This window comes from Oncorhynchus mykiss, chromosome 10, assembly GCF_057628025.1.
Source record: "Oncorhynchus mykiss isolate SJ-2025 chromosome 10, ASM5762802v1, whole genome shotgun sequence".
NCBI classification, from domain to species: domain Eukaryota; kingdom Metazoa; phylum Chordata; class Actinopteri; order Salmoniformes; family Salmonidae; genus Oncorhynchus; species Oncorhynchus mykiss.
In genome coordinates this window covers 17,503,026-17,527,008 of record NC_143031.1, presented here as the reverse complement: position 1 = coordinate 17,527,008, position 23,983 = coordinate 17,503,026, and the positions used below count along the sequence as shown (strand labels likewise).

General features: G+C 43.2%; 1 protein-coding gene and 1 long non-coding RNA gene across 2 annotated transcripts; both read left to right on the top strand.

Annotated features, from left to right (window-relative positions):
* Window positions 1-227: 227 nt before the first annotated feature.
* On the top strand, window positions 228-5,695 carry LOC149979948 (uncharacterized). Its single transcript, XR_016483596.1, has 2 exons — window positions 228-926; window positions 3,856-5,695. It is a non-coding gene; the product is annotated as an uncharacterized LOC149979948 (long non-coding RNA).
* Window positions 5,696-7,833: 2,138 nt separating this feature from the next.
* dcps (decapping enzyme, scavenger) lies at window positions 7,834-17,308 on the top strand. Its single transcript, XM_021617623.3, has 6 exons — window positions 7,834-8,125; window positions 8,588-8,738; window positions 13,051-13,196; window positions 13,924-14,037; window positions 14,219-14,329; window positions 14,772-17,308. Exons 1-6 carry the CDS (start codon window positions 7,922-7,924, stop codon window positions 15,036-15,038), a joined length of 993 nt encoding a protein of 330 aa, XP_021473298.1. The 5' UTR covers window positions 7,834-7,921; the 3' UTR covers window positions 15,039-17,308.
* Window positions 17,309-23,983: the final 6,675 nt, after the last annotated feature.

Here is a 23,983-nt window from a genome sequence, read left to right as displayed (position 1 = left end):
GCAGAACTGAAAAAGCGTGTGTGAGCAAGGAGGCCTACAAACCTGACTCAGTCACAACAGCTTTGTCAGGAGGAATGGGCCAAAATTCACCCAACTTATTGTGGGAAGCCTGTGGAATGCTACCTAAAATGTTTGACCCAAGTTATACAATTTTAAGGCAATGCTACCAAATACTAATTGAGTGTATGTAAACCTCTGACCCACTGGGAGTGTGATGATTATTATTCGGACATTTCACATTCTTAAAATAAAGTGCTGATCCTATCTGACCTAAGACAGGGAATTTTTTACTAGGATTAAATGTCAGGAATTGTGAAAAACTGAGTTTAAATTTATTTGGCTAAGGTGTATGTGGGAAATCCTTCAAGACTGTTGAAAAAGCATTCCAGTTGAAGCTGGTTGAGAGAATGCCAAGAGTGTGCAAAGCTGTCATCAAGGCAAAGGGTGTCTACTTTAAAGAATATAAAATATATGTTGATTTGTTTAACACTTTTTTGCTTACTTCATGATTCCATGTGTTATTTGATAGGTTTGATGTCTTCACTATTATTCTACAATGTAGATACTCATTGCATATGTATTCCTTGTGTTATTGTCTTTCTATTATTTTTTTCTCAGCATTGTTAGGAAGGGCCTGTAAGTAAGTATTTCCCTGTTAGTCTACACATATTGTTTTCAAAGCATTTGACAAATTACATTTTATTTTAGAACACTCAGCTATGCATTTAATGAGTGATTGCCCGTAAAAAACAACTTCTCATTTTGAAAATGACCTATGTGTCATCAATATCAATCCGAAACCTTTATTATTGCGTAAAAATTGACTACCCAGCTGAAATAGGTTAACTTTGGTCATAAAGTTAGTCTCGTCCAAAAACGGAGATTTGTGTAATGATGGGAAAAAAAATTCTGTTACGGAATGAAAGGTACTGTAAGGGCGTTCGTCTGTAGGAGGAAGAGAAGCGGACCAAAGCGCAGCGTGGTGGTTATTCATGTTTTAATAAATCACTACACATGAACAAACTAACAAAAACAAGAAATGTGAAAACGCAAAACAGTCCTATCCTGTGACAACAAACACAGTGACAGGAACAATCACCCACAAACACACAGTGAAACCCAGGCTACCTAAGTATGATTCTCAATCAGAGACAACTAATGACACCTGCCTCTGATTGAGAACCATACTAGGCCGAAAACATAGAAATGCCCCAAACATAGAAAAACAAACATAGACTGCCCACCCAACTCACGCCCTGACCATACTAAATAAATACTAAACAACGGAAATAGAGGTCAGAACGTGACAGTACCCCCCCCCAAAGGTGCGGACTCCGGCCGCAAAACCTTGACCTATAGGGGAGGGTCTGGGTGGGCGTCTGTCCGCGGTGGCGGCTCTGGCGCGGGACGCGGACCCCACTTCACCATTGTCTTAGTCCGCCTTATTGTCCGCCTCCCTGGCTTACTCACCATGGCCACCCCTCTCAATGATCCCACTGGACAGAGGGGCTGCTCGGGACAGAGGGACAGCTCGGGACAGAGGTGAAGCAGCTGCTCGGGACAGAGGGACAACTGCTCGGGACAGAGGGACAACTGCTCGGGACAGAGGGGCGATAGCAGCTCGGGACAGAGGGGCGATAGCAGCTCGGGACAGAGGGGCGGCAGCTCGGGCGGCCCCTGGCTGACTGACGGCACTGGCGGCCCCTGGCTTACTTGTGGCCCCTGGCTTACTGGCGGCACTGGCGGCCCCTGGCTGACTGGCGGCACTGGCGGCCCCTGGCTGACTGGCGGCACTGGCGGCCCCTGGCTGACTGGTGGCACTGGCGGCCCCTGGCTGACGGGCGGCACTGGCGGCCCCTGGCTGACGGGCGGCACTGGCGGCGCTGGGCAGACGGGCGGCGCTGGCGGCGCTGGGCAGACGGGCGGCGCTGGCGGCGCTGGGCAGACGGGCGGCGCTGGCGGCGCTGGCGGCGCTGGGCAGACGGGAGGCTCAGCTGGCGCTGGGCAGACGGGAAGCTCCGGCAACGCTGGAGAAAAGGAAGGCCCTGGTAGCGCCGGAGAGGCGGGAGACTCCGGCAGCGGCGCCGGACAGGCGGGAGGCTCCGGCAGAGGCGCCGGACAGGCGGGAGGCTCCGGCAGAGGCGCCAGACAGGCGGGAGGCTCCGGCAGAGGCGCCGGACAGGCGGGAGGCTCCGGCAGCGGCGCCGGACAGGCGGGAGGCTCCGGCAGAGGCGCCGGACAGGCGGGAGGCTCCGGCAGCGGCGCCGGACAGGCGGAAGGCTCCGGCAGCGGCGCCGGACAGGCGGGAGGCTCCGGCAGAGGCGCCGGACAGGCGGGAGGCTCCGGCAGAGGCGCCGGACAGGCGGGAGGCTCCGGCAGAGGCGCCGGACAGGCGGGAGGCTCCGGCAGAGGCGCCGGACAGGCGGGAGGCTCCGGCAGCGCTGGAGAGGAGGGAGCCCCTGTAAGGATGGGCCGGAGAGACAGCCTGGTACGGGGGGCTGCCACCGGAGGGCTGGTGCGTGGAGGTGGTGACGGATAGACCGGACCGTGAAGGCGTACTGGAGACCTTGAGAGCAGGGCTGGCACCAACCGCCCTGGCTGGATCTTCACCCTAGCCCGGCAGATGTGGGGAGCTGGGATGTAGCGCACCGGGCTAAGCACGCGTACTGGGGACACCGTGCGCACAACTGCATAACACGGTGCCTGACCAGCACCACGCCCGCCACAGTTAGCACTGCTAGGAGCACTGTAGTGCTGAGATGGCACAGGACGTGCAAGGCTAGGGAGATGCACAGGAGGCCTGGTGCGTGAGGCTGGCACAGTCTTCACCAGACCCCTCGCACGCACCTCAGGATGAGTATGGAGAGCTGACCCCGGTGCCATTAAATCCCTGACACGCTCCGTCGGGCGAATGTCGTGCCTCATGCACCAAACCAGCAAGTCCCTCATATCACTCTCCTCCAATTCCCCCATTAACTCCTTCACAGTCTCTGCTTCGCTCACCTCCAACACCAGCTCTGGTTCTGAGCTCCTCCTTGGTTCCTCACGATAAACGGGGGGAGTTGGCTCAGGTCTGACTCCTGACTCTGCCACACTCCCCCTGTGCCCCCCCCCAAGAAATTTTTGGGGGTGACTCTCGGGCTTCCATCCGCTCTGCCGTGCTAGTTCCTCATAATGCCGCCTCTCTGCTTTTGCTGCCTCCAGCTCGGCCTTAGGGCGGCAATATTCTCCTGGCTCTGCCCAGGGTCCTTTCCCGTCTAGAATCTCCTCCCAAGTCCATTTCTCCAAGTAGTGCAGCCTCTCCCACTGCTGATTTTGCTGCTGCTGCTGTTGCTCCTCCTGCTGCTGCTTTTGCTGCTGCTGCTGTTGCTCCTGCTGCACCAGTCGCTTCTCCTGCTGCTGCCTTTGCTGCTGCTGCTGTTGCTCCTGCTGCACCAGTCGCCTCTCCTGCTGCTGCCTTTGCTGCTGCTGCTGTTGCTCCTGCTGCACCAGTCGCTTCTCCTGCTGCTGCTGTTGCTGCAGCCTCTGTTTACCACGCCGCTTGGTCCTTGAGAGGTGGGTGATTCTGTAAGGGCGTTCGTCTGTAGGAGGAAGAGAAGCGGACCAAAGCGCAGCGTGGTGGTTATTCATGTTTTAATAAATCACTCCACATGAACAAACTAACAAAAACAAGAAATGTGAAAACGCAAAACAGTCCTATCCTGTGTTTGGTGTCACAGGATAGGACTGTTTTGCGTTTTCACATTTCTTGTTTTTGTTAGTTTGTTCATGTGGAGTGATTTATTAAAACATGAATAACCACCACGCTGCGCTTTGGTCCGCTTCTCTTCCTCCTACAGACGAACGCCCTTACAGGTACTGTAACAATTTTCCTTAGGTTGGGTTTATTTCAATTCTGGACACATTTCCACAGCTGGAGACACCGAAGTGCAGCTGCACTTGATCCAATTGTAATCCCTATGGGGCTAGTTATGGACCATCAGTAAATGACACAATGGGACAATATTGTAAAATGTCCATAGTTCCAAATGTCGATGATACATTTTTTAAATTTAAAGTCAGGAAGTTCAGCCACCCTTAAAAAATACAGTAGCCTAGCAATGCATTACAAAATGCAGTATCTGCAGTTTTGCCACAAGAGGTACTGCTTTTGAAGTCGAGTGATTGGCTACCCAAAGAGCAGAAGAAGAAGGCACTAAGGCTCCAAGGACCAGGGGTCTAGTGATGTTTGATGACATTCCCCCTGCAGATGTAATGCTGGGGTATATTAACCCAGCTAACTAGGGTTAGGATTAGTGTTCCCACACGGCCATATCTCCATGTTACAGTGTTTGTTTATGGAAGACAGAAGGAAGGCAAAGGTGCCAACTTGTGCTGATTAGCGATCTAGAGTTCTCTGAACACATGGCTGTGTGTTAGCATAACTAGGAAGGAAGTGTAGTTTCTTCAACTGGAGGCACACATAATGTATTAATCTGTGCAAAACTGCTACAGTAAGTGTATATTTTTATTTAAAATTGTATTTCTTGCTGATATGAAAGATAAGGGGCATATCGACATGTTTCTAAAAAAAATGTTTGGCAAGCAAAAACCCTACAGAGAAGGGTTTTCGAGATATATTTGTAGTTATTATGGATCCCAATTAGTTGCTGCCAAGGCAGCAGCTACTCTTCCTGGGGTTTGGCAAAATTAAATCAGTTATACAATTGTAAAAACATTACAATACGTTCATAACAGATTTCACAACACACTGTGTACCCTCAGGCCCCTACTCCACTACCACATATCTACAACACAAAATCTATGTGTACGTGTGTGTATAGTGCGTATGTTATCATGTGTGTGTATGCATGTGTCTGTGCCTATGTTTGTTGCTTCACAGTCCCCACTGTTCCAAAAGGTGTGTGTGTGTGTGTATATATATATATATATATATATATATTTTTTTTTTTTAAATTTAAAATCTGATTCTACTGCTTGCATCAGGTACCTGTTGTGGAATAGAGTTCCATGTAATCATGGCTCATATATAAAATATGTGGTGAGAGCATATGTGCAAAAGCCACTACAATGTTGCAAGTGTAGGAAGTTTGGACTCCTGGCAAGTGTCTACTTTGCTGTTATTCTGGCTGCACTGTTTGACGTGACTGTAAGTTAGCCGTAGTTGGCGAGCTAGCAAGCAAGGGATGAGAATGTTGCCAGCCAGTATGGCAATGGAACATTTAGAACGAACGACTGGGTAGCGTCTACAGATACAGAACAAAAAGACTGAACGACTGGCTTGCGTCTCTGACAACCGAACCAATAGAACAAATGACCAGCCGGCTTGGGTAGAAACCCTAGATTTGTGTCGGGACTATATTTTGTGGAAGGATGAAATAGTATGAATAAATTAATCAAAATAAGTGATAATGCCCGCAAAGCCGGTGTTTGGAGGATATAGTGGCACAGTTTGCCGTCCCTCGACTTTGTCTCGAGCCTAACAACACCCATGCCAATATATCCTACAAACACCGGCTTCGCGGGCATTATCACTTAAGTAGAGTCTAAGGATCAACAATGTTACAAAAGTATCATTGTTCCAGGAGTGTCCGGTTAGGATGAAGGAGATTGAAGTAGTGGTGTGTATTCATGGATGCCAAGGGAAGCCAGGTTTGCCAATTTTTTTTTACCAATAAAATGATAAAATAATTTATCTTCTCTCTCTCTGTTTTCTTAATTTTCCTGAATCTCACCGGAGAAATCATCTGAGTGAGGGAAACAGCGCCCCTCTTCTGTCTCAGTATGTGTAGTCCAGGTATCTGATGCTGTCTGACCAAAAGAGTACAGTACATAACATGTAGCTGTCGTAGCATTTGATTGATTGATGCCAGCAAGCATTTGGCCTCCCTTGATAAAAAAAACATATAAATATTTAGCCAATAAGCATTCAGGTGAGCTCAACTTAGGGTTGTCCTGGTGCAGCAAAACACCCACCAAGGGAGGCCAGTTTGGATTTAGCTTCAAACCAATCAAATCACTTCCTAAGCAAAATGGCATTTTCAGAAAAACTTCTGTTTCTGGTCTACTTGTGTTATTGTCCTGCAGTAGCTAGCTTGCTAAATCGGCCCTTTCTACGCCATGGATGGAGGTTAGGGCTCTGCTCAATCAGTGGCCCGCCCCTGTGAAGAGACATGGGCTGTAAACTACACCCTTCTCCCTCCACTATATAAGCCCTTGACGAAAATGTAACCTCCTGTTCCGGGTACATTAGGATGACGGTCCGATGTCAGAAGGGTTCAGATAATAGCTGTTCCGAGGACGTGAGGACGACGGTCCTATGTCAGAATGGTTCAGATAATAACTACAGAACGAAGCCAACATCAGCGTGAGCTTTGGTTGCGAATGGTATGAACTTTGAACTCTTATTCACTACAGAAGTGATACCTCCTAGCAGTTGAGTTAGCAACCGCAGCTGCAAATGCATAGCAGAGTTTCCTGTCTACCACACAACGACGTTACTACAACGTATACAATTTACCAGCAGAGACATTCTTCAAAGGACTCGGTTGGGCAACACGGCCTGCCATCTACCACCAACCTACCGAAGCGCAGTTCAGAGTAAATATTTATAGCATTTTCCTATTCCAAATGGGTGGTAATTTAGAATGCATAAGATACTGTATTTACGATAGCACAGCTTCTTCCCTTTGTTCCCCAGTCTCCCGCTCTTTCACTCAAACCCAGACCCTTTTATTTTCTGTAACAAGCTGTCATATCGGTTCCGCCCGCTAGGGACATTTTCCTTTATGACGTAATTTGTAATCATGTTATGATTTAATTATGTGTATGTGTAATTCTGTGTGATTAGTTAGGTATTTAGTAAATATATAATTAAACCCAATTTTGTATTGCTGATTCAACTTGTGAGCCAGGGTTTGTGCAGATAACTAAGAATTCACAACTTTCAGATGAGACTGAATTAAGATGACGATTAATATTGACTGCTATTGATGTAAAATATTACTAGGTCTTTAACAGTTTATTCGGAAGATAACAGCTCTATAAATATTATTTTGTGGTGCCCGACTCTCTAGTTAATTACATTTACATGATTAGCTCAATCAGGTAATATTAATGACAGAGAAATTATTTTATAGAATAGCATGTCATATCACTTAATCCGGCATAGCCAAAGACACGACACTGTTTAGTAAACTGGCGAAAACATGAACTTGTTTGACCATGCTGCAGGTGATATACCTGTTTGTTACATGCAATATTTGCTATTGGACAGATGTTGCTCTCTGGTTTTGTGATGAAACAAATGTATGTGTAGTTTAATTTATTCCCCTACTGTGTGGCTGTCGTCTTTTTGTTGTCACAACCTTATTGTATATCATGATGGCTTATGCACAAATGGGTTATAGAGCAAACAATGCAATTATCACAACAGGTTGCACTTTGGCTTTTTTACTGGCTTGGCTTGGCTTCCTCAGTGATTTTACCCACACATAGCTACTGGATTGAAGTAGCAAATATCAGGAGGCAGTGGACATAGTTAGACCAAATGAAGATGAGGAAGACATGGCAATGTATGCCCCACAGTGTGCTGAGAATGTTGTTCAACAGTTGCTTTCCTGATATAGGCCTTAATGATCGTGAAGAAAGTGTATTTTGTTGCATTCATTGAGCAGGTGATAAATTGTACTGGCCAAACAAGCAGAAATTGGAAATCATTGTGAAAGGGTCTAAAAGGCTTTTGGATCTACATGACTAATCAGCTGAAATATTGCAAGGAATATTGTCCAAATAAGTCACCCTTCGTTTATTTCCTATGTTAAAGTTTCTCAGTTTTCTCCCCAACCAGTAGGTCGAGGCAATAAGCATGTAGTCAGTCTGTCGTAAAACCCCACCGAAGAAGAAGTGCCTCAGAATAAAAATGGCGGAGGCTGGTAAACGTGAGGTTGATTTTGCGGACAGAAATGAAACTGATACTGTTAAGGCCAAACGACTAAAGAATGACCCGAATAGTGACCAAGATAATCACAATGAATCAGCATCTGCAAATCCTTTGTTCGGATTTAAAACAACAACGGTTCTGCGGGACTCTGCACGGGAGAAAAATATGTTCATACACGGAAAGGTGGCTAACGTTACTGCTATCTAGGTATCTAACTAGTTAGTCAATGTTGGCTAATAGCTAGCTAAACTAAAACCAAAAAGCGTATAGATGTTTATAAGTGGTGACGTTAAATAGCTATATTTTATAGGTTGGAAATCTGTGGTTGCGGCCACTTAAACTTCAAATGTTAGTAGCTTGGTAGAAGCTCGCATCGCATAATTCGTCTTGCTTGCCTGTTGTCAAAGTGACCAGTCGTCAGTGTACGAACCAATTTAGCGATGGCTGCCCAGGGTCGCGAGGTGTCGTTTGTTGAATAAAATTGTTTATTTGTATCATGCATGTCCTGTCCAACTATATGACAATAATACATGTAGTTAAATACTTAACCTTGTTAACGTTCGATTGTCTAGGTAGCTAGTTAACAAGGTGTACAGTCCATTGAATCTCAAACAACAATGTATTATTTCCTTGATACCCTATCAGTTGAACGACCAGGATGCGGTCATCATTCTGGAGAAGACCCCTATCAGGGAAGACACCCTGTTGGAGATTTTCAATGGCTCCAGACTGAAATTGGACATGAGGAATGATATCTACAGCACGTATCAACTCCAACCCCCTGCTCATTTGAATGGTATGCCCTAGGATACATAGGCTAGATCTGTTCCAAAATGACATGAACAGTTATGATATGAAAATTCGTGATTCCCTTGAGAGGGAGCTTATTTGCATATAGGTCCTACTGTACCTATGATTGGCTATGGCTCACTGGTCTGTGTAGAATCCGGGCCTGGACATGACAAATGTATTATGTCGTATTTACTGCAGTGTCTATTAATTGTCCAAATGCACGGCCGCTTTCCCACTCTATATTGCTATAGTGTTTTCACAAATCCTTAATGTAAGTAATTCTCAAACATATGAATGTGAAAATGACCATATCTAAGTGCTCGCTTGTCAGAAAATGTAAAAAAAGCTGTCAATATTCCTGGGGATGTATATGAACATTTGATATCTTATTAAAATCTGTTATGTTACATGCGCCGAATACAACAGGTGTAGACACAGTGAAATGATTACTTTACAAGCCCAACAATGCAGTTAAGAAAATACTTTAAAAAAAGAGAGAAATGTCAAATAATTAAAGAGTGCAGTAAAATAACTATAGCAGGGATATATACAGGGGGTACCGGTGTCAAGGTAATTGAGGTAATATGTACATGTAGGTAGAGTTCTTAAAGTGACTATGCATAAATAATAGAGTAGCAGCAGCATAGAAGATGGGTGGGTGGGGGGGCGCAAATGCAAATAGTCTGGGTAGCCATTTGATTAGCTGTTCAGGGTGGCTTAGGGGTAGAAGCTGTTTCGAAGCCTCTTGGACCTAGACTTGGCGCTCTGGTAGCACTTTCCGTGCGGTAGCAGAGAGAACAGTTTATAACTAGGGTGGCTGGAGTCTTTGACAATTTTTAGGGACTTCCTCTGACACCGCCTGGTATAGAGGTCCTGGATGGCAGGAAGCTTGGCCCCGGTGATGTACTAGGCTGTACGCACTACCCTATGTAGTGCCTTGTTGTCGGAGGCCGAGCAGTTGCCATACCAGGCAGTGATGTAACCTGTCAGGATGCTCTCGATGGTGCAGCTGTAAAACCTTTTGAGGATCTGAGGACCCATGCAAAATATTTTCAGTCTCCTGAGGGGTTTTGTCGTGCCCTCTTCACGACTGTCTTGGTGTGCTTGGACCATGTTAGTTTGTTGGGGATGTGGACGCCAAGGAACTTAAAGCTCTCAACCTGCTCCACTACAGCCCCGTCAGTGAGAATGGGGGTGTACTCAGTCCTCCTTTTTCCTGTAGTCCACAATCATCTCCTTTGTCTTGATCACATTAAGGGAGAGGTTGTTGTCCTTGCACCACACGGTCTCTGACCCCCCCTATAGGCTGTCTCGTTGTTGTTGATCAGGCCTACCACTGTTGTGTCGTCAGCAAACCTAACGCTGGTGTTGGTGTCGTGCTTACAAGAGGGAACTAAGCATGCACCCCTGAGTGGCCACCGTGTTGAGGATCAGCGTGGCAGATGTAGCTTTGCCTACCCTTAACACCTGGGTGTGGCCCGTCATGAAGTCCAGGATCCAGTTGTTGAGGGAGGTGTTTAGTCCCAGGGTCCTTAACTTAGTGATGAGCTTTGTGGGCACTATGGCTTTGAACGCTAAGCTGTAGTCAATGAACAGCATTCTCACATAGGTGTTCCTTTTGTCCAAGTGGGAAAGGGCAGTGTGATTGAGATTGCGTCATCTGTGGATCTGCTGGGGCGGTATGCAAATTGGAGTGGGTCTAGCATTTCTGGGATGATGGTGATTTGAGCCATAACTAGCCTTTCAAAGCACTTCATGGCTACTGACATGAGTGCTTCGGGGTGGCAGTCATTTAGGCAGGTTACCTTCGCGTTCTTGGGCACAGGGACTATGGTGGTCTGCTTGAAACATGTATGTATTACAGACTTGGTCACGGGGAGGTGGAAAATGTCAGTGAAGACACTTGCCAGTTGGTCCACACATGCTCTGAGTACACATCCTGGTAATCCGTCAGGCCCCGCGGCCTTGTGAATGTTAATCTGTTTAAAGGTCTTGCTCACATCGTCTACGGAGAGCGTGATCACACAGTTGCCTGGAACAGGTGGTGCTCTCATACATGCTTCAGTGTTGCTACCCTCAAAGCGAGCACAAAAGGCATTTATCTCGTCTGGGTGGCTCGAGTCACTGGGCAGCTCGTGGCTGGGTTTCCCTTTTGTGTTAGTCTTTTTTTCCGCCTATTTAACTTAACCCTTCCTGTGTACTAGATCGCAAACAGCATACAACTGACCTAAACGTTTGGAAATTATAAGTTCACTTTCGCAAGCATGGCCTGAAAACGCATCCCAAGTGCACTGTTTACCTCACTTCTGAAGTATAGAAAAGGTATAGAAAAAAAACTCCAGGCTTCCATCATAACTGTCAATTCATTGGAAAAAAATTAAGAATTACAGGACGCAGTTTGGGAAAAGTAACCTTTTATTTAACTAGGCAAGTAAACCTCTCTGGGATATGTGGGACGCGCCTGGCCAAAAGCCAGGGGAAATGCAGAGCGCCAAATTCAAATAAATTACTATAAAAATCAAAATTTCATTAAATCACACATGCAAGATAGCAAATTAAAGCTACACTTGTTGGGAATCCAGCCAACATGTCAGATTTCAAAAAGGCTTTTCGGCGAAAGCAAACGATACTATTATCTGAGAATAGCACCACCGTAAACAAAGAGAAACCATATTTCAACTCTGCAGGCGCGACACAAAACGCAGAAATAAAAATATAATGCATGCCTTACCTTTGACGAGCTTCTTTGTTGGCACACAAAAATGTCCCATAAACATCACAAATGGTCCTTTTGTTCGATTAATTCCGTCGATATATATCCAAAATGTCCATTTATTTGGCGCGTTGGATCCAGGAAATCACCGGTTCCAACTTCCGCAACGTGACTACAAAATATCTCAAAAGTTACCTATAAACTTTGCCAAAACATTTCAAACTACTTTTGTAATACAACTTTAGGTAATTTTTAACGTAAATATTCGATAAAATTGAAGACTGGATGATCTGTGTTAAATACAGGAGGAAAACAACTGTAGCTAGCTTTCTGGTCACACGCCTCTATCTAACAGTACACTTCAAGTGACCCGCGTTCAAGATGGCCGTACTTCTTCATTACAAAGGAATAACCTCAACCAATTTCTAAAGACTGTTGACATCCAGTGGAAGCGATAGGAACTGCAAGGTCCAATAAGGTCCCTTAGAAATCTGGATTCCCAAAGAAAACCCATTGAAAAGAGTGACCTAAAAAAAAAAAAATCTGAATGGTTTGTCCTGTGTTTCGCCTGCTAAATAAGTTCTGTTATACTCACAGACATGATTCAAACAGTTTTAGAAACTTCAGAGTGTTTTCTATCCAAATCTACTAGACTCTCTAGTACACAAATGTATTTACCGTTTACACTGGTCCAACCGGTCAGAAAAAATATTGTAATCTAAAAGCAAGTGTTTGGCACACAATACTCACGCAACACTTGCTCCAAAACCCTACTTTTTCTAGATCTCCAGTAGTTTCCACAACTAAGTCAAATGTCTTCCACAGATCTGACTTCCTCTTTCCCTCCTGAACAACCTGTAAACATTTGTCCATTTCAAGTTTATTTTTCACATCCTCCCCATCCATTTTGCTGTCAACATTACTGTGTTCGGAGTTGGTTATAACCAGTTCATTGATGTGACTGATTGGCTATAGGTCATGCCCTATTGGTCGCATGCAATGCTCACGTTTCGAGTAAAGACAGCAAGGGTTGAGGGAATAGGGAATGTTTTTTCCTAAATAAATGAGGGATTTCTATAAAATTTCTAATTCAAAAACAAGTAAACTAAATGGCTGAAATTGTTGCAGCTTCAACACAGACAGCGCAATAAAGACTTGTTGTGCATTTTTTGCTGCAGTTAGGAGGAGAGCGAGAAAACGTGCACCAGTCACACAGGCAATCGCTGTCATTTTTTAAAACTGCGTGTGACCATCAGGCTCTTTCTTGAGTCGTGTGTATGTGTCCTAATTATTTAATCAAACAGTGTGCTTAAAGCATCAGACAAGCTCAGTTCATATGTCGTTGGTTTTATTCAAACACAAGGTGTGTCTGTCGATAAATGGAAAAACAAGTTTAAACATCTTGACCAATCGATTGGAACAGAACGACTCTTGGTCGACCAAGATTTGCTTCAGTCGGGGACAGCTGTAGATTCAATACATTGGACCAAATCAAATAATTCTGCAATGCGAAGTGGCACCATTATCATTTCCTAATGGAATTCAAATCTCTGACTGAAATTTGATGTGATATTGATCCTTGTCTTGTTTCTTGGTTCCAAAGAGATGAAGACCACAGTGGTGTGTCCGGCCACAGAGAAGCATGTGAAGAAATACCTGCGCCAGGAGACCTACTTGGTGCAGGAGACTGGGGAGGACTACCGCTCTATCACCCTACCTTACATTCAGAGTCAGAGCTTCAGTGTACAGGTAGCATTTCATTGCTATCAAGGTGAAAATATTAGTCCCACAGTATCCCACTACACAGTCTCCCACTCCACATCCGAAGGCCTTGATTGTCGACTCAGTAAATGCACGGTTCTTACAGGTGATCATCCTCAATCTGGGATTACAATACCATCCATATAAAAGAGCCAGATTGGGCAATGCGTCACGGATGCTTGAGAGGTCATTAGTAAGGGCTTTCCTCCGATCTTAAAGGGTTAACCTGATGCCGCTGTCAGGGGCAGACTAGTTATTTGGAGGCCTCTGTCAGAGGCCAGTCTGAGGCCCCACCCATGTTTATTTAACACAATCATGGCTACTGAACAAAGAGGTGTTTGGAGCCGGCTCTTTTAGGTGAACAAAGAGGAATGAAAAGGCTAACTGAAAAGACTTGAAATGCCTTTCACTAATAAAGGTCTTTGCATCACCACATAGAACACGAGTGGGCAATTTTCAACAAATGGCAGGTATTTGAAACAGTGTACATTAACAGTACATCGGCAAATACGCCCTTCTGCTGCTTGACAGGCAGAGCCCACAAAGGATGGGGAAATTAACCTAAACTTCTCATACTTGTCAGGTATAGTTTACTTTTATATCACTCAAATATCCAATTAATGGTTGCCAATATTGAAAGATTGTGATTTGTAAACCTGCACTTCTATGATTTATGTGGTAATGATTTTCTTGTTGCTGTGTTTTTCCCCTCCAGTGGGTGTACAACATCTTGGAGAAGAAAGCGGAGGCAGAGCGCATCGTTTATGAGGACCCAGACCAGGACGTCGGCTTTGTCCTGCTCCCAGACTTCAAGTGGGATCAAAAGCAGGTGAGATACCTTGTATGATCCTGTCCAAGTAATCTTATTCATTGTGATCTAAAAGTCTAAACCTATCCTAAATCAGAACTTCAACTTTGAGACACTTTATACATAGGGCCAAAGTGGACAATGGAGATGCCATTCAAGCCTATTCTTGAACACATGGTTACTTTCACCCCCCCCCTCCTAGTTGGATGACTTGCATTTGATTGCCATCGTTCATCGAAGGGACATCAAAAGTTTGCGAGACCTGACAGCGCTGCATCTGCCATTGCTGACTAACATCCACAAGAAGGGAGAGGTGAGAAAGATCCTATAATACATACATATTTTCATATTTACATTTTATTGTTGAGCGTATTGCGATTGTTTGAGGGATGGGATTTGCCTAGGAATACTGACTGTTTATTTAGCAACCTTCTTGTCATTAAACCATTTCCTTTTCCTGTCAAATACATTCCGTGGTGAAGTTTCCCATAGGTACAGATTAATGATCAGCCTCACTACTTAACTCTTACACTACACGGTCTGTAGCCTGCTAGTTTTCTGTTCTACCTGATAATTCATTGCAGACACCAGGTGTCCCAGGTCTAAATCAGTCCTTGATTAGAGGGGAACAATGGAAAAACTGCAGTTGAACTGTCTTTGAGGTCCAGAGTTGAGTTTGATGGGTCTTGGGGCAACTACTCCTTACTCTGTCATATAGTTGTGCTTGTTTTTCATGGTGCTTTCCCCTATCACAGGAGAGCATTCTGAAGCGGTACGGTGTGGCAGCCAGTAAGCTGAAGGTGTACCTCCACTACCAACCGTCCTACTACCACCTCCACATCCACTTCAACGCCCTGAGCTACGATGCCCCGGGCTGTGGGGTGGAGCATGCCCACCTGCTTTCGGACGTCATCCAGAACCTCCAGGCAGACTCCCAGTACTATCACAGTCGCTCCCTCTCCTTCCCCCTGCGGGCTGACCAAGGCCTGCTCAGCAAGTTCAAGGATGCTGGCAAGCTGTAGTGTCTAGATGCCCAAACACGACAACACTACTATGGAAGGACCTCAGAGGGATGAACACGTTGGGAATGGTGGTGGTTTGGAACTCTGGCCTTTTCGCAATTGAATTTGCTAAAATCCTGTATCTTCTCTTCTCCGTCCTCTCTCGCCTCCTTTTTAAAAAGGAAAATATGCTTGTATGAAATTACTCCTCCACTCGCGTGTTGCATGAATGACGTTTACAGGGGTAAATCCAAAAATACATGTGTTAAGTGATAAAGACAAATAAAGTTAGTTGTGCCAGACATTTTATAGATAAAACGATAAGTAGCATATTGATTTTCAACGTGTGCATGCTTTTCTCCTCAGAAAAAACTAACGCTGATTCAAAGCGGGTTTGGCAGATTTCAGAACTCTTCCACGAAGGACTTGCAAGTTTATCCTCACCTATTAACGAATTGACATCTCCTCAACCACTTATCGGGTTCCTGGTCATGGAGGAGAGAGGGTGGAGGACAGACTTTCCCCAAATGAGAAAAGGCCACAAATGTCCGTCACTTTGACATTCACTTACAAACCAAAAATCAGTATTAGAAAATATTCATGCAGATTTTGTTTTCTAATAATTTAGCCAGATACTGTACATACAGTGCCTTCAGAAAGTATTCATACCCCTTGATTTATTCTACATTTTGTTACAGCCTGAATTCAAAATGGAGAAAAAAAAGTCTCACCCATCTACACACAATAGCCCATAATGACAAAGTGAAAACATATATATATTTTTTTTAACAACATTTTTGCAAATGTGTTTCAAATGAAATGCATCTCATTTATATACGCATTCACACATGTTAGAATCACCTTTGGCAGCGATTACAGCTGTGAGTCTTTCTGGGTACGTTTCTAAGAACTTTGCACACTTGGATCGTACAATATTTGCCCATTATTCTTTTCAGAATTATTCAACCTCAAGTTGGTTGTTGATCATTGCTTGACAACCATTTTCAAGTCTTGCCATAGATTTTCAAGCAGATTTAAGTGAAAACTAACTCAGCCACTCAAACATTGTGTCTTGGTAAGAAACTGCAGTGTAGACTTGGCCCTGTGTTTTAGGTTATTGTCCTGCTGAAAGGGGAATTCACCTCCCAGTCTGGTGGAAAGCAAACAACCAGGTATTCCTCTAGGATTTTGCCTGTGCTTAGCTCCATGATGTTTTTATTTTTTATCCTGAAAAACACCCCACTCCTTAACGATTACAAGAATACCCATAACATGATGAATCCACCAATATGCTTGAAAATATTGAGAGTGGTACTCAGTAATATGTTTGGGGCAAATCCAATACAACACTTTATATTCTGGACAAAAAATGAATTGCTTTTCCACATTTTTTGGCACTTACTTTAGTGTCTTGTTGCAAACAGGATGTATGTTTTTGGAATATTTTTCATTCTGTACAGGCTTCCTTTTCCCACTCAATTAGGTTAGTATTGTGGAGTAAATACAATGTTGTTGATCCATCCTCCCTTTTCTCTTATCACAGCCATTAAACTCTAACTGTTTTAAAGTCACTATTGGCCTCATGGTGAAATCCCTGAGCGGTTTCCTTCCTCTCCGGCAACTGAGTTAGGAAGGACACCTGTAACTTTAGTGACTGTGTGTGTTGATACACCATCCAAAGTGTAATTATTAACTTCACTATGCTCAAAGTGATATTTGATGTCTTTTTTTTACCCATCTACCAATAGGTTCCCTTCTTTGTGAGGCATTGGAAAACCTCCCAGGTCTTTGTGGTTGAATCTGTGTTTGAAATTCACTGCTCGACTGAGGGACCTTACAATTATCTGTATGTGTGAGGTACAGAGATGTAGCCATTCAAACATCATGTTAAACATTTATTGCACGGAGTGAGTCCATGAAATTTCTGTGACTTAAGCAAAAAAAAATACTCCTGAACTTTAGGCTTCCCATAACAAAGGAGTTGAATACTTATTGACTCGACATTCAAGCTTTTAATTTGTCATTTTTACCCAAAAATCTATTTAATCTGTTTTAAATTCAGGCTGTAACACAATGTTGAAAAAGTCAAGGGGTGTGAATACTTTCTGAAAGCACTGTATTTGTTTCTCTGTAGCCTATAGATTATTTTGTTTTTAATACGTCCTGAGGCTTGAGGTTCAACTGTAGTTGTACTGTATTGCCTTGGTGGATTCAGAATTTGCAGTTGCTCATTTTTTGTTAAACTTTTTAAAAATATATTTGTTGAACAGAAATAAAGAATTGTACAACCATTTTTGTTTGTCAGTTGTGACTTATCTGAATATGCTTGATGTATTTGGACAAGTGCAGTGGTAGAAAAATAACTGAATTGCCATACTTCAGTAAAGGTACCATAATAGAAAATGACTCAAGGGAGTCACCCAGTAAAATACTATATGAGTAAAAGTCCAAAAATATCTGGTTTTAAATGTACTTAAGTCTAGTGGTGCAAAAAGTACTAAATTGTCATAAATATAAATGGTAAAGTACAGTCGTGGCCAAAAGTTTTGAGAATGACACAAATATTAAGTCTGCTGCCTCAGTTTGTATGATGGCAATTTGCATATATTCCAGAATGTTATGAAGCGTGATCAGATGAATTGCAATTAATTGTAAAGTCCCTCTTTGCCATGCAAATTAACTGAATCCCCCCCTCCAAAAATTCCACTGCATTTCAGCCCTGCCACAAAAGGACCAGCTGACATGTCAATGATTCTCTCGTTAACACAGGTGTGAGTGTTGACGAGGACAAGGCTGGAGATCACTCGGTCATGCTGATTGAGTTCGAATAACAGACTGGAAGCTTCAAAAGGAGGGTGTTGCTTGGAATCATTGTTCTTCCTCTGTCAACCACGGTTACCTGCAAGAAAACACGTGCCATCATCATTGCTTTGCACAAAATGTGCTTCACAGGCAAGGATATTGCTGCCAGTAAGATTGCACCTAAATCAACCATTTATCGGATCATCAAGAACTTCAAGGAGAGCGGTTCAATTGTTGTGAAGAAGGCTTCAGGGTGCCCAAGAAAGTCCAGCAAGCGCCAGGACCGTCTCCTAAAGTTGATTCCGCTGCAGGATCGGGGCACCACCAGTACAGAGCTTGCTCAGGAATGGCAGCAGCAGCAGAGTGCATCTGCACGCACAGTGAGGCAAAGACTTTGAGGATGGCCTGGTGTCAAGAAGGGCAGCAAAGAAGCCACTTCTTTCCAGGAAAAACATCAGGGACCGACAGATATTCTGCAAAAGGTACAGGGATTGGACTCCTGGGGAGTGGGGTAAAGTCATTTTCTCTGATGAATCCCCTTTCCGGTTGTTTGGGGCATCTGGAAAAAAGCTTGTCCGGAGAAGACAAGGTGAGCGCTACCATCAGTCCTGTGTCATGCCAACAGTAAAGCATCCTGAGACCATTCATGTGTGGGGTTGCTTCTTAGTCTAGGGAGTGGGCTCACTCACAATTTTGCCTAAGAACACAGCCATGAATAAAGAATGGTACCAACACATCCTCCGAGAGCAACTTTTCCCAACCATCCAGAAACAGTTTAGTGACGAACAATGCCTTTTCCAGCATGATGGAGCACCTTCCATAAAGGTAGAAGTGATAACTAAGTGGCTCGGGGAACAAAACATTTATATTTTGGGTGCATGGCCAGGAAACTCCCCAGACCTTAATCCCATTGAGAATTTGTGGTCAATCCTCGAGTCGGATGGACAAACAAAATCCCACATATTCTGACAAACTCCAAGCATTGATTATGCAAGAATGGGCTGCCATCAGTCAGGATGTGGCCCAGAAGTTAATTGACAGCATGCCAGGGCGGATTGCAGAGGTCTTGAAAAAGAAGAGTCAACACTGCAAATATTGACTCTTTGCATCAACTTCATGTAATTGTCAATAAAAGCCTTTGCCACTAATGAAATGCTTGTAATTATACTTAAGTATTCCATAGTAACATCTGACAAAAATATCTGAAGACACTGAAGTAGCAGACTTTGTGAAAATTTAAATTTGTGTCATTCTCAAAACTTTTGGCCACGACTGTACAGATACACCAAAAAACTACTTAATTAGTACTTCAAAGTATTTTTACTTTACACCACTGGTTAGGTGGAATATGATCGTGTGCCACTGACTACACTAACAAACATTTTGGGAGGAAAAACAACCAAGTTTAGAGAAACCATTTTAATACCTGAATAGCATATTTAGGAAACATTTCTAAATAACGGGTATTTAGAAGGGATGGACCGACTCGACCTAGTACAGTTGGTTATAACCAAACGATTCTTCTGCATGACCATTTTACAGTGCATGGCGCATGCGTTTAAGTGTAGCCTAGAAGTCATCAGGAATGTCTATCTGTATAAAAGCAGTTGCTTGACAACAGCGTTTCGAGGTGTGTACTTTTGGCTACATCTGTCTTCAAATATTGTGATCTTTCTGAATTGTCAGATTTGACCCTAAAGAATAGTGTGACGCATAGACGCATCCTCAGTCTTGTATGCATTTACCCACTGTATAGAATTACCTTCAGCTGACAGCTGCAGGGAACAATATTTGTGGTTTTCCAAGGTAAGTTCTATGCTTTTCTTTGGTTTTCTAAATCTATTTACCGTAAGACATGAGTTATAATACATGTTTATTATATGTAACAAGTTGTGGACTGCTGATAAAATTCTGAATCTTTGGCAATGTGTGTGCAAAAAACATCCCAGTTAGCAATGAGGAATCGGCCTGAAGTGGCCCTCTTCCCGGGGCCAGAACTGATTGAATTTATTCTGGGCAGTCATTCAAGTACACTGAGCGTTTCTGTCTAACAGAATTGAGCCGACTTTGCCGGCATCTTACCAGAATCTCCCCAGCTGATGCACATTTAAATACATGTATACAAAATGACCCAATTGTAATAATTTTAAATATGACTATTACACATTTTATACATACAAATTAGACCCATCCACAAAAAAACATTTTGTGTTGGAGGAAACGCCATACACATGATGACCGTGTCAGCTTGCATGCGCCTGGCCCGCTACAAGAGTCGCTACAGCATGTAGGGACAAGGACATCCCGGCCGGCCAAACCCTCCAACGGCGCTGGGCCAATGCAGGTTTTATTATCAAAACAATCTCTGAACCAACTATATTAATTTGGGGACAGGTTGAAAAGCATTGAACATTCATGGCAATTTAGCTCGCTAGCTTGTAGTTGCTAGCTAATTTGTCCGTTTTAGCTAGCTTGCTGTTGCTAGCTAATTTGTTCTGGGATATAAACTATGCGTTGTTATTTTACCTCAAATGCACAAGGTCCTCTACTATGACAATTAATCCACACAAAACGGTCAGCCGAATCGTTTCTAGTCATCTCTCCTCCTTTCAGGATTTTTCTTTTGACTTTATATGGCGATTGGCATCTAACTTTCATAGTTACCACGACAACCGACCAAACTCAGTTCATCTTTAAATCACCAAAGTGGGTATAACCAATGAGGAGATGGCACGTGGACATATGCTTCTAAAAGCCAATGAGGAGTTGGGAGAGGCAGGACTTGCAGTGCGTTCTGCACCACAAATTGAAGCAACTTCTATTTTAGTGCCTGGCAACGCAGACGCTTGTTGATGTGCAATAATTGAATAACATCTATGTTTACGATGCGAGCGGTGTGTTCATGCTTTTCGACCTGTCCCTAAAATAATATAATTGGTTTAAAGTTTGTTTTGATATTTCAACCTGCTTGTCGTGATCGCGTTTGGTGTGGGGGTCAAAATCAATTTGCGCAAGATGCCGCATGCTTGAGTCAGGTTTGGATATGGTGTTAGAGGGAGGCTCGATCCACAACATTATTTATGCTTATCAATTGGCTTGCACAAAGTATCAAAATACTAAAATACTACAGAGGACTCTTTAAGAATTTCATTTAAATGTTAATTTTATTTTTTGATCACAGAAACAATGAGAAAATAAGGAAAAAGAAATAATGAAATGTTAATTATATAAAGCAGCCCGTGTAATCATCTGCCAGATAGTAGCCCCATTCGGCCCGAGCCCCAAGTAATACATTTGGACCAGATAACTCACACCGGAATTGGCCCGAGCACAATCCCTGCATACTAGCCATAAGTAATACTGCCTATTTCCGCCAAGTGCCCCAACTCAACCGGGAATCGGCCCAGATCCACTGTGCTAGCTGGGATGGCATCACTGAATAATGTGTATAATTTATCGAATTCATGCAATTTTTTGTTAGGCTACCAAAATTGCAGCATTACATTTTACCTAATCTAGCCTACACTAATTTATATGATGATGTTTGGATTTATCAGACTACATTTATCAGACTGGTGAAGGATATAAGAGTATTAAATTGACTTTATTTTTACACAACTCAAATGTGACATGCTAGATAAAAGAAGGGACGGTGAATAGTAGTTTGATTCAATGCAGACTCACCAATCCATTACAGACATGTAATTAGCTGGTGCTAATTGGGGAAACATTAAATATGGTGTGTAGGCCTATAGCAGCCAGATAGACGCTAAAGAGGTTACTTTTGCTACATTGTATTGTATTCATTTTCTTTTGAAATGATACATCGACTCTGTCCCAAATGGCCTATTCCCTATAAATTAGTGCACTGGGCCTTGGTCAAAATAAGTGATCACAGAGCAGGCCTTAAAGCCTAATCTTGTTGATGCGTGCTCCGTCACAATGGGCTAGTTCCATGCCGTAAACTTTATAGGTCTTCATCCAGGAGTTCACTGCTACAGACATCGGGTTTGCTGAGGTGAAGTTTCCCTAGGTACAGCTCTAGGATAAGCTTCCCCTCCCTCAATCCTAACCTTAACCTTTCATGTGAGAAATGCTAAACTGACCCAAGATCAGCATCTAGGACCAACATCTCACTACAATCTATAGGTATTTGGGAGCTCCTGTGTGGCTCAGTCAACAGACAACTCAATAATACTCATTTCAAACCCCTTTGTTGTGCACACAGTAGTGTGCCTGTAGTGATGGTGGTGGAAACATTTATTCTCACACATTCACCACAAGAGTAGTCTCCCTCACATCCACTTCACTTTCTCACAGGACATACAGACACTCTCTCTCACACATTTAACACACACATACTGTTTTAACTGTGTTGGGATAGTTCAAAAATTAAATGTCACCTTAAGGCTGTTCTTTTTTAGTTTGTAAGCAGGTGTATATTAAGTCCCGTGTCAGCTTATCTCTCTGCAGTGCTCCCCAATCCTGTCCATGGAGAGCTACCCTCCTGTGGGTTTTCGCTCCAACTCCTGGTGTAACCATCCTGATTCAGCAACACAACCAGCTAATTATTAGAATCAGGTGCGCTAGATTAGAGTTGGAATAAACCTACAGGACGGTAGCTCTTCCGGAACAGTGTTGGAGAGTCTTGGTGTAGAGTCATTGCTTGGGTATCAGCCCAGAGAGAATTGTGAGACCTCAAAAGAAGACCACTTTTAACGTGCATAATTTTTTTTAAACAATAATGAACACCATAACCTTTGATATATCCTGAGGAATCACATTTTGTCATAATCCCTAAAGAAATGTGACTAATCACATAAAGTGAGACTGAGCAATTCTGACTTGTCAACTGGGGTGAATTTCAGTCAACTAAGTGACAACGTTTTTTAGGTTGTTTGTGAACAGTCACATTGAAGTCATCTTATCCTTGATGCAGGTGCTTCCCAAGAAACTGATAGGGAGTGACTACAAAATTATTATCTGATGTAGAGATACAGATTCAAGGTGCAGTGTTTGTCTTCATTGTGAAACACCATTAATCTGACCAATTTCACATAGAAATGTTTAGTTATAGATCTGTCATTCTCATTGAAAGCAAGTCTAAGAAGTGGTAGATCTGTTCTATGTGTGTTATTTATATGCTTTCTGTTCTTAAGTTTAGTTTTTGCGTCTTTTACTTTGTTTTGTACAGCAACTTCAAACAGCTGAAAATGCAATATTGTTTGTTATTGAAAGGATATTTCAAAGAAGTTTAGATGGTACAATAATTCTTTACATTTATTGCTTTGTCACATAAACTGAAATTAGGCGAACTATCTGAATTTTCGCTACCAGGAAATGGCGGGAGCGATTTCTGCATATTGAACGTTTAAGTCACCTTTGTTTTTTAAAGAGAGTGGATATCCACTCTACTTTAAGGTATTTTTTCATGCTTTGTTAAGACAGGCATGGACACATATGGGGAGATAGAAATGAGGGAGACACAGGAGGAAGGGTGGAGACAGGAAATGAACCCTGTTTCCAGTGGGGAGCCATGTGCTTGATGCCGGGTTCTGCATCACCTTTAGTATTTTTTGACAGAGACATTTGGCATTTTAGTCATTTAGCAACCGCTCTTATCCAGAGCAACTTACAGGAGCAGTTGTGGTGAAGTGCCTTGCTCAAGGGCACATCAACAGATTTTTGTTCACCTAGTCGACTCTGGGATTCAATCTAGCGACCTTTCGGTTACTGGCCCAATGCTCTTAAAGTAAAGTGTGGTCTTAGTGCTGTTTCCTCCTCTGTGTGATTTCCGGTTTAGTCACTGTTTCACATCCACCTGACAAAACGATAGTTAATTGTGTTTCTTTCTTATACGGGTAATTTGTTATTTTCAGCAGTGTAACATTCATTTCCATTTTGGTCATTTAGTTTATATCAGAGTGATTTATAGTCAGTGCATTCAGATAAGGAAGGTAAAACAACTACATATCACAGTTATTGCAAGTAAAATCTTCCTAAAAAACAGCAGTTATTAGCAAAATTGGCGGTGGTGCTATTAAGTGCAATAACAACAAGTACAACAGTTATGTGTTAATTTAGGGTACCACACAACATGCATTAATTCTATTTTGCTTATTTTTTTTTTTTGTATTGGCTTTGTGCCATACTGTCTGTCTAGA

Bases quoted from the DNA above. Each gene is read 5' to 3' on its own strand.
- dcps (XM_021617623.3), top strand. From the start codon at position 7,922: ATGGCGGAGGCTGGTAAACGTGAGGTTGATTTTGCGGACAGAAATGAA. The intron at 8,739-13,050 runs GTATGCCCTAGG...TTGGTTCCAAAG, and splicing joins ACCCCCTGCTCATTTGAATG to AGATGAAGACCACAGTGGTG. The intron at 13,197-13,923 runs GTAGCATTTCAT...TTTCCCCTCCAG, and splicing joins GTCAGAGCTTCAGTGTACAG to TGGGTGTACAACATCTTGGA.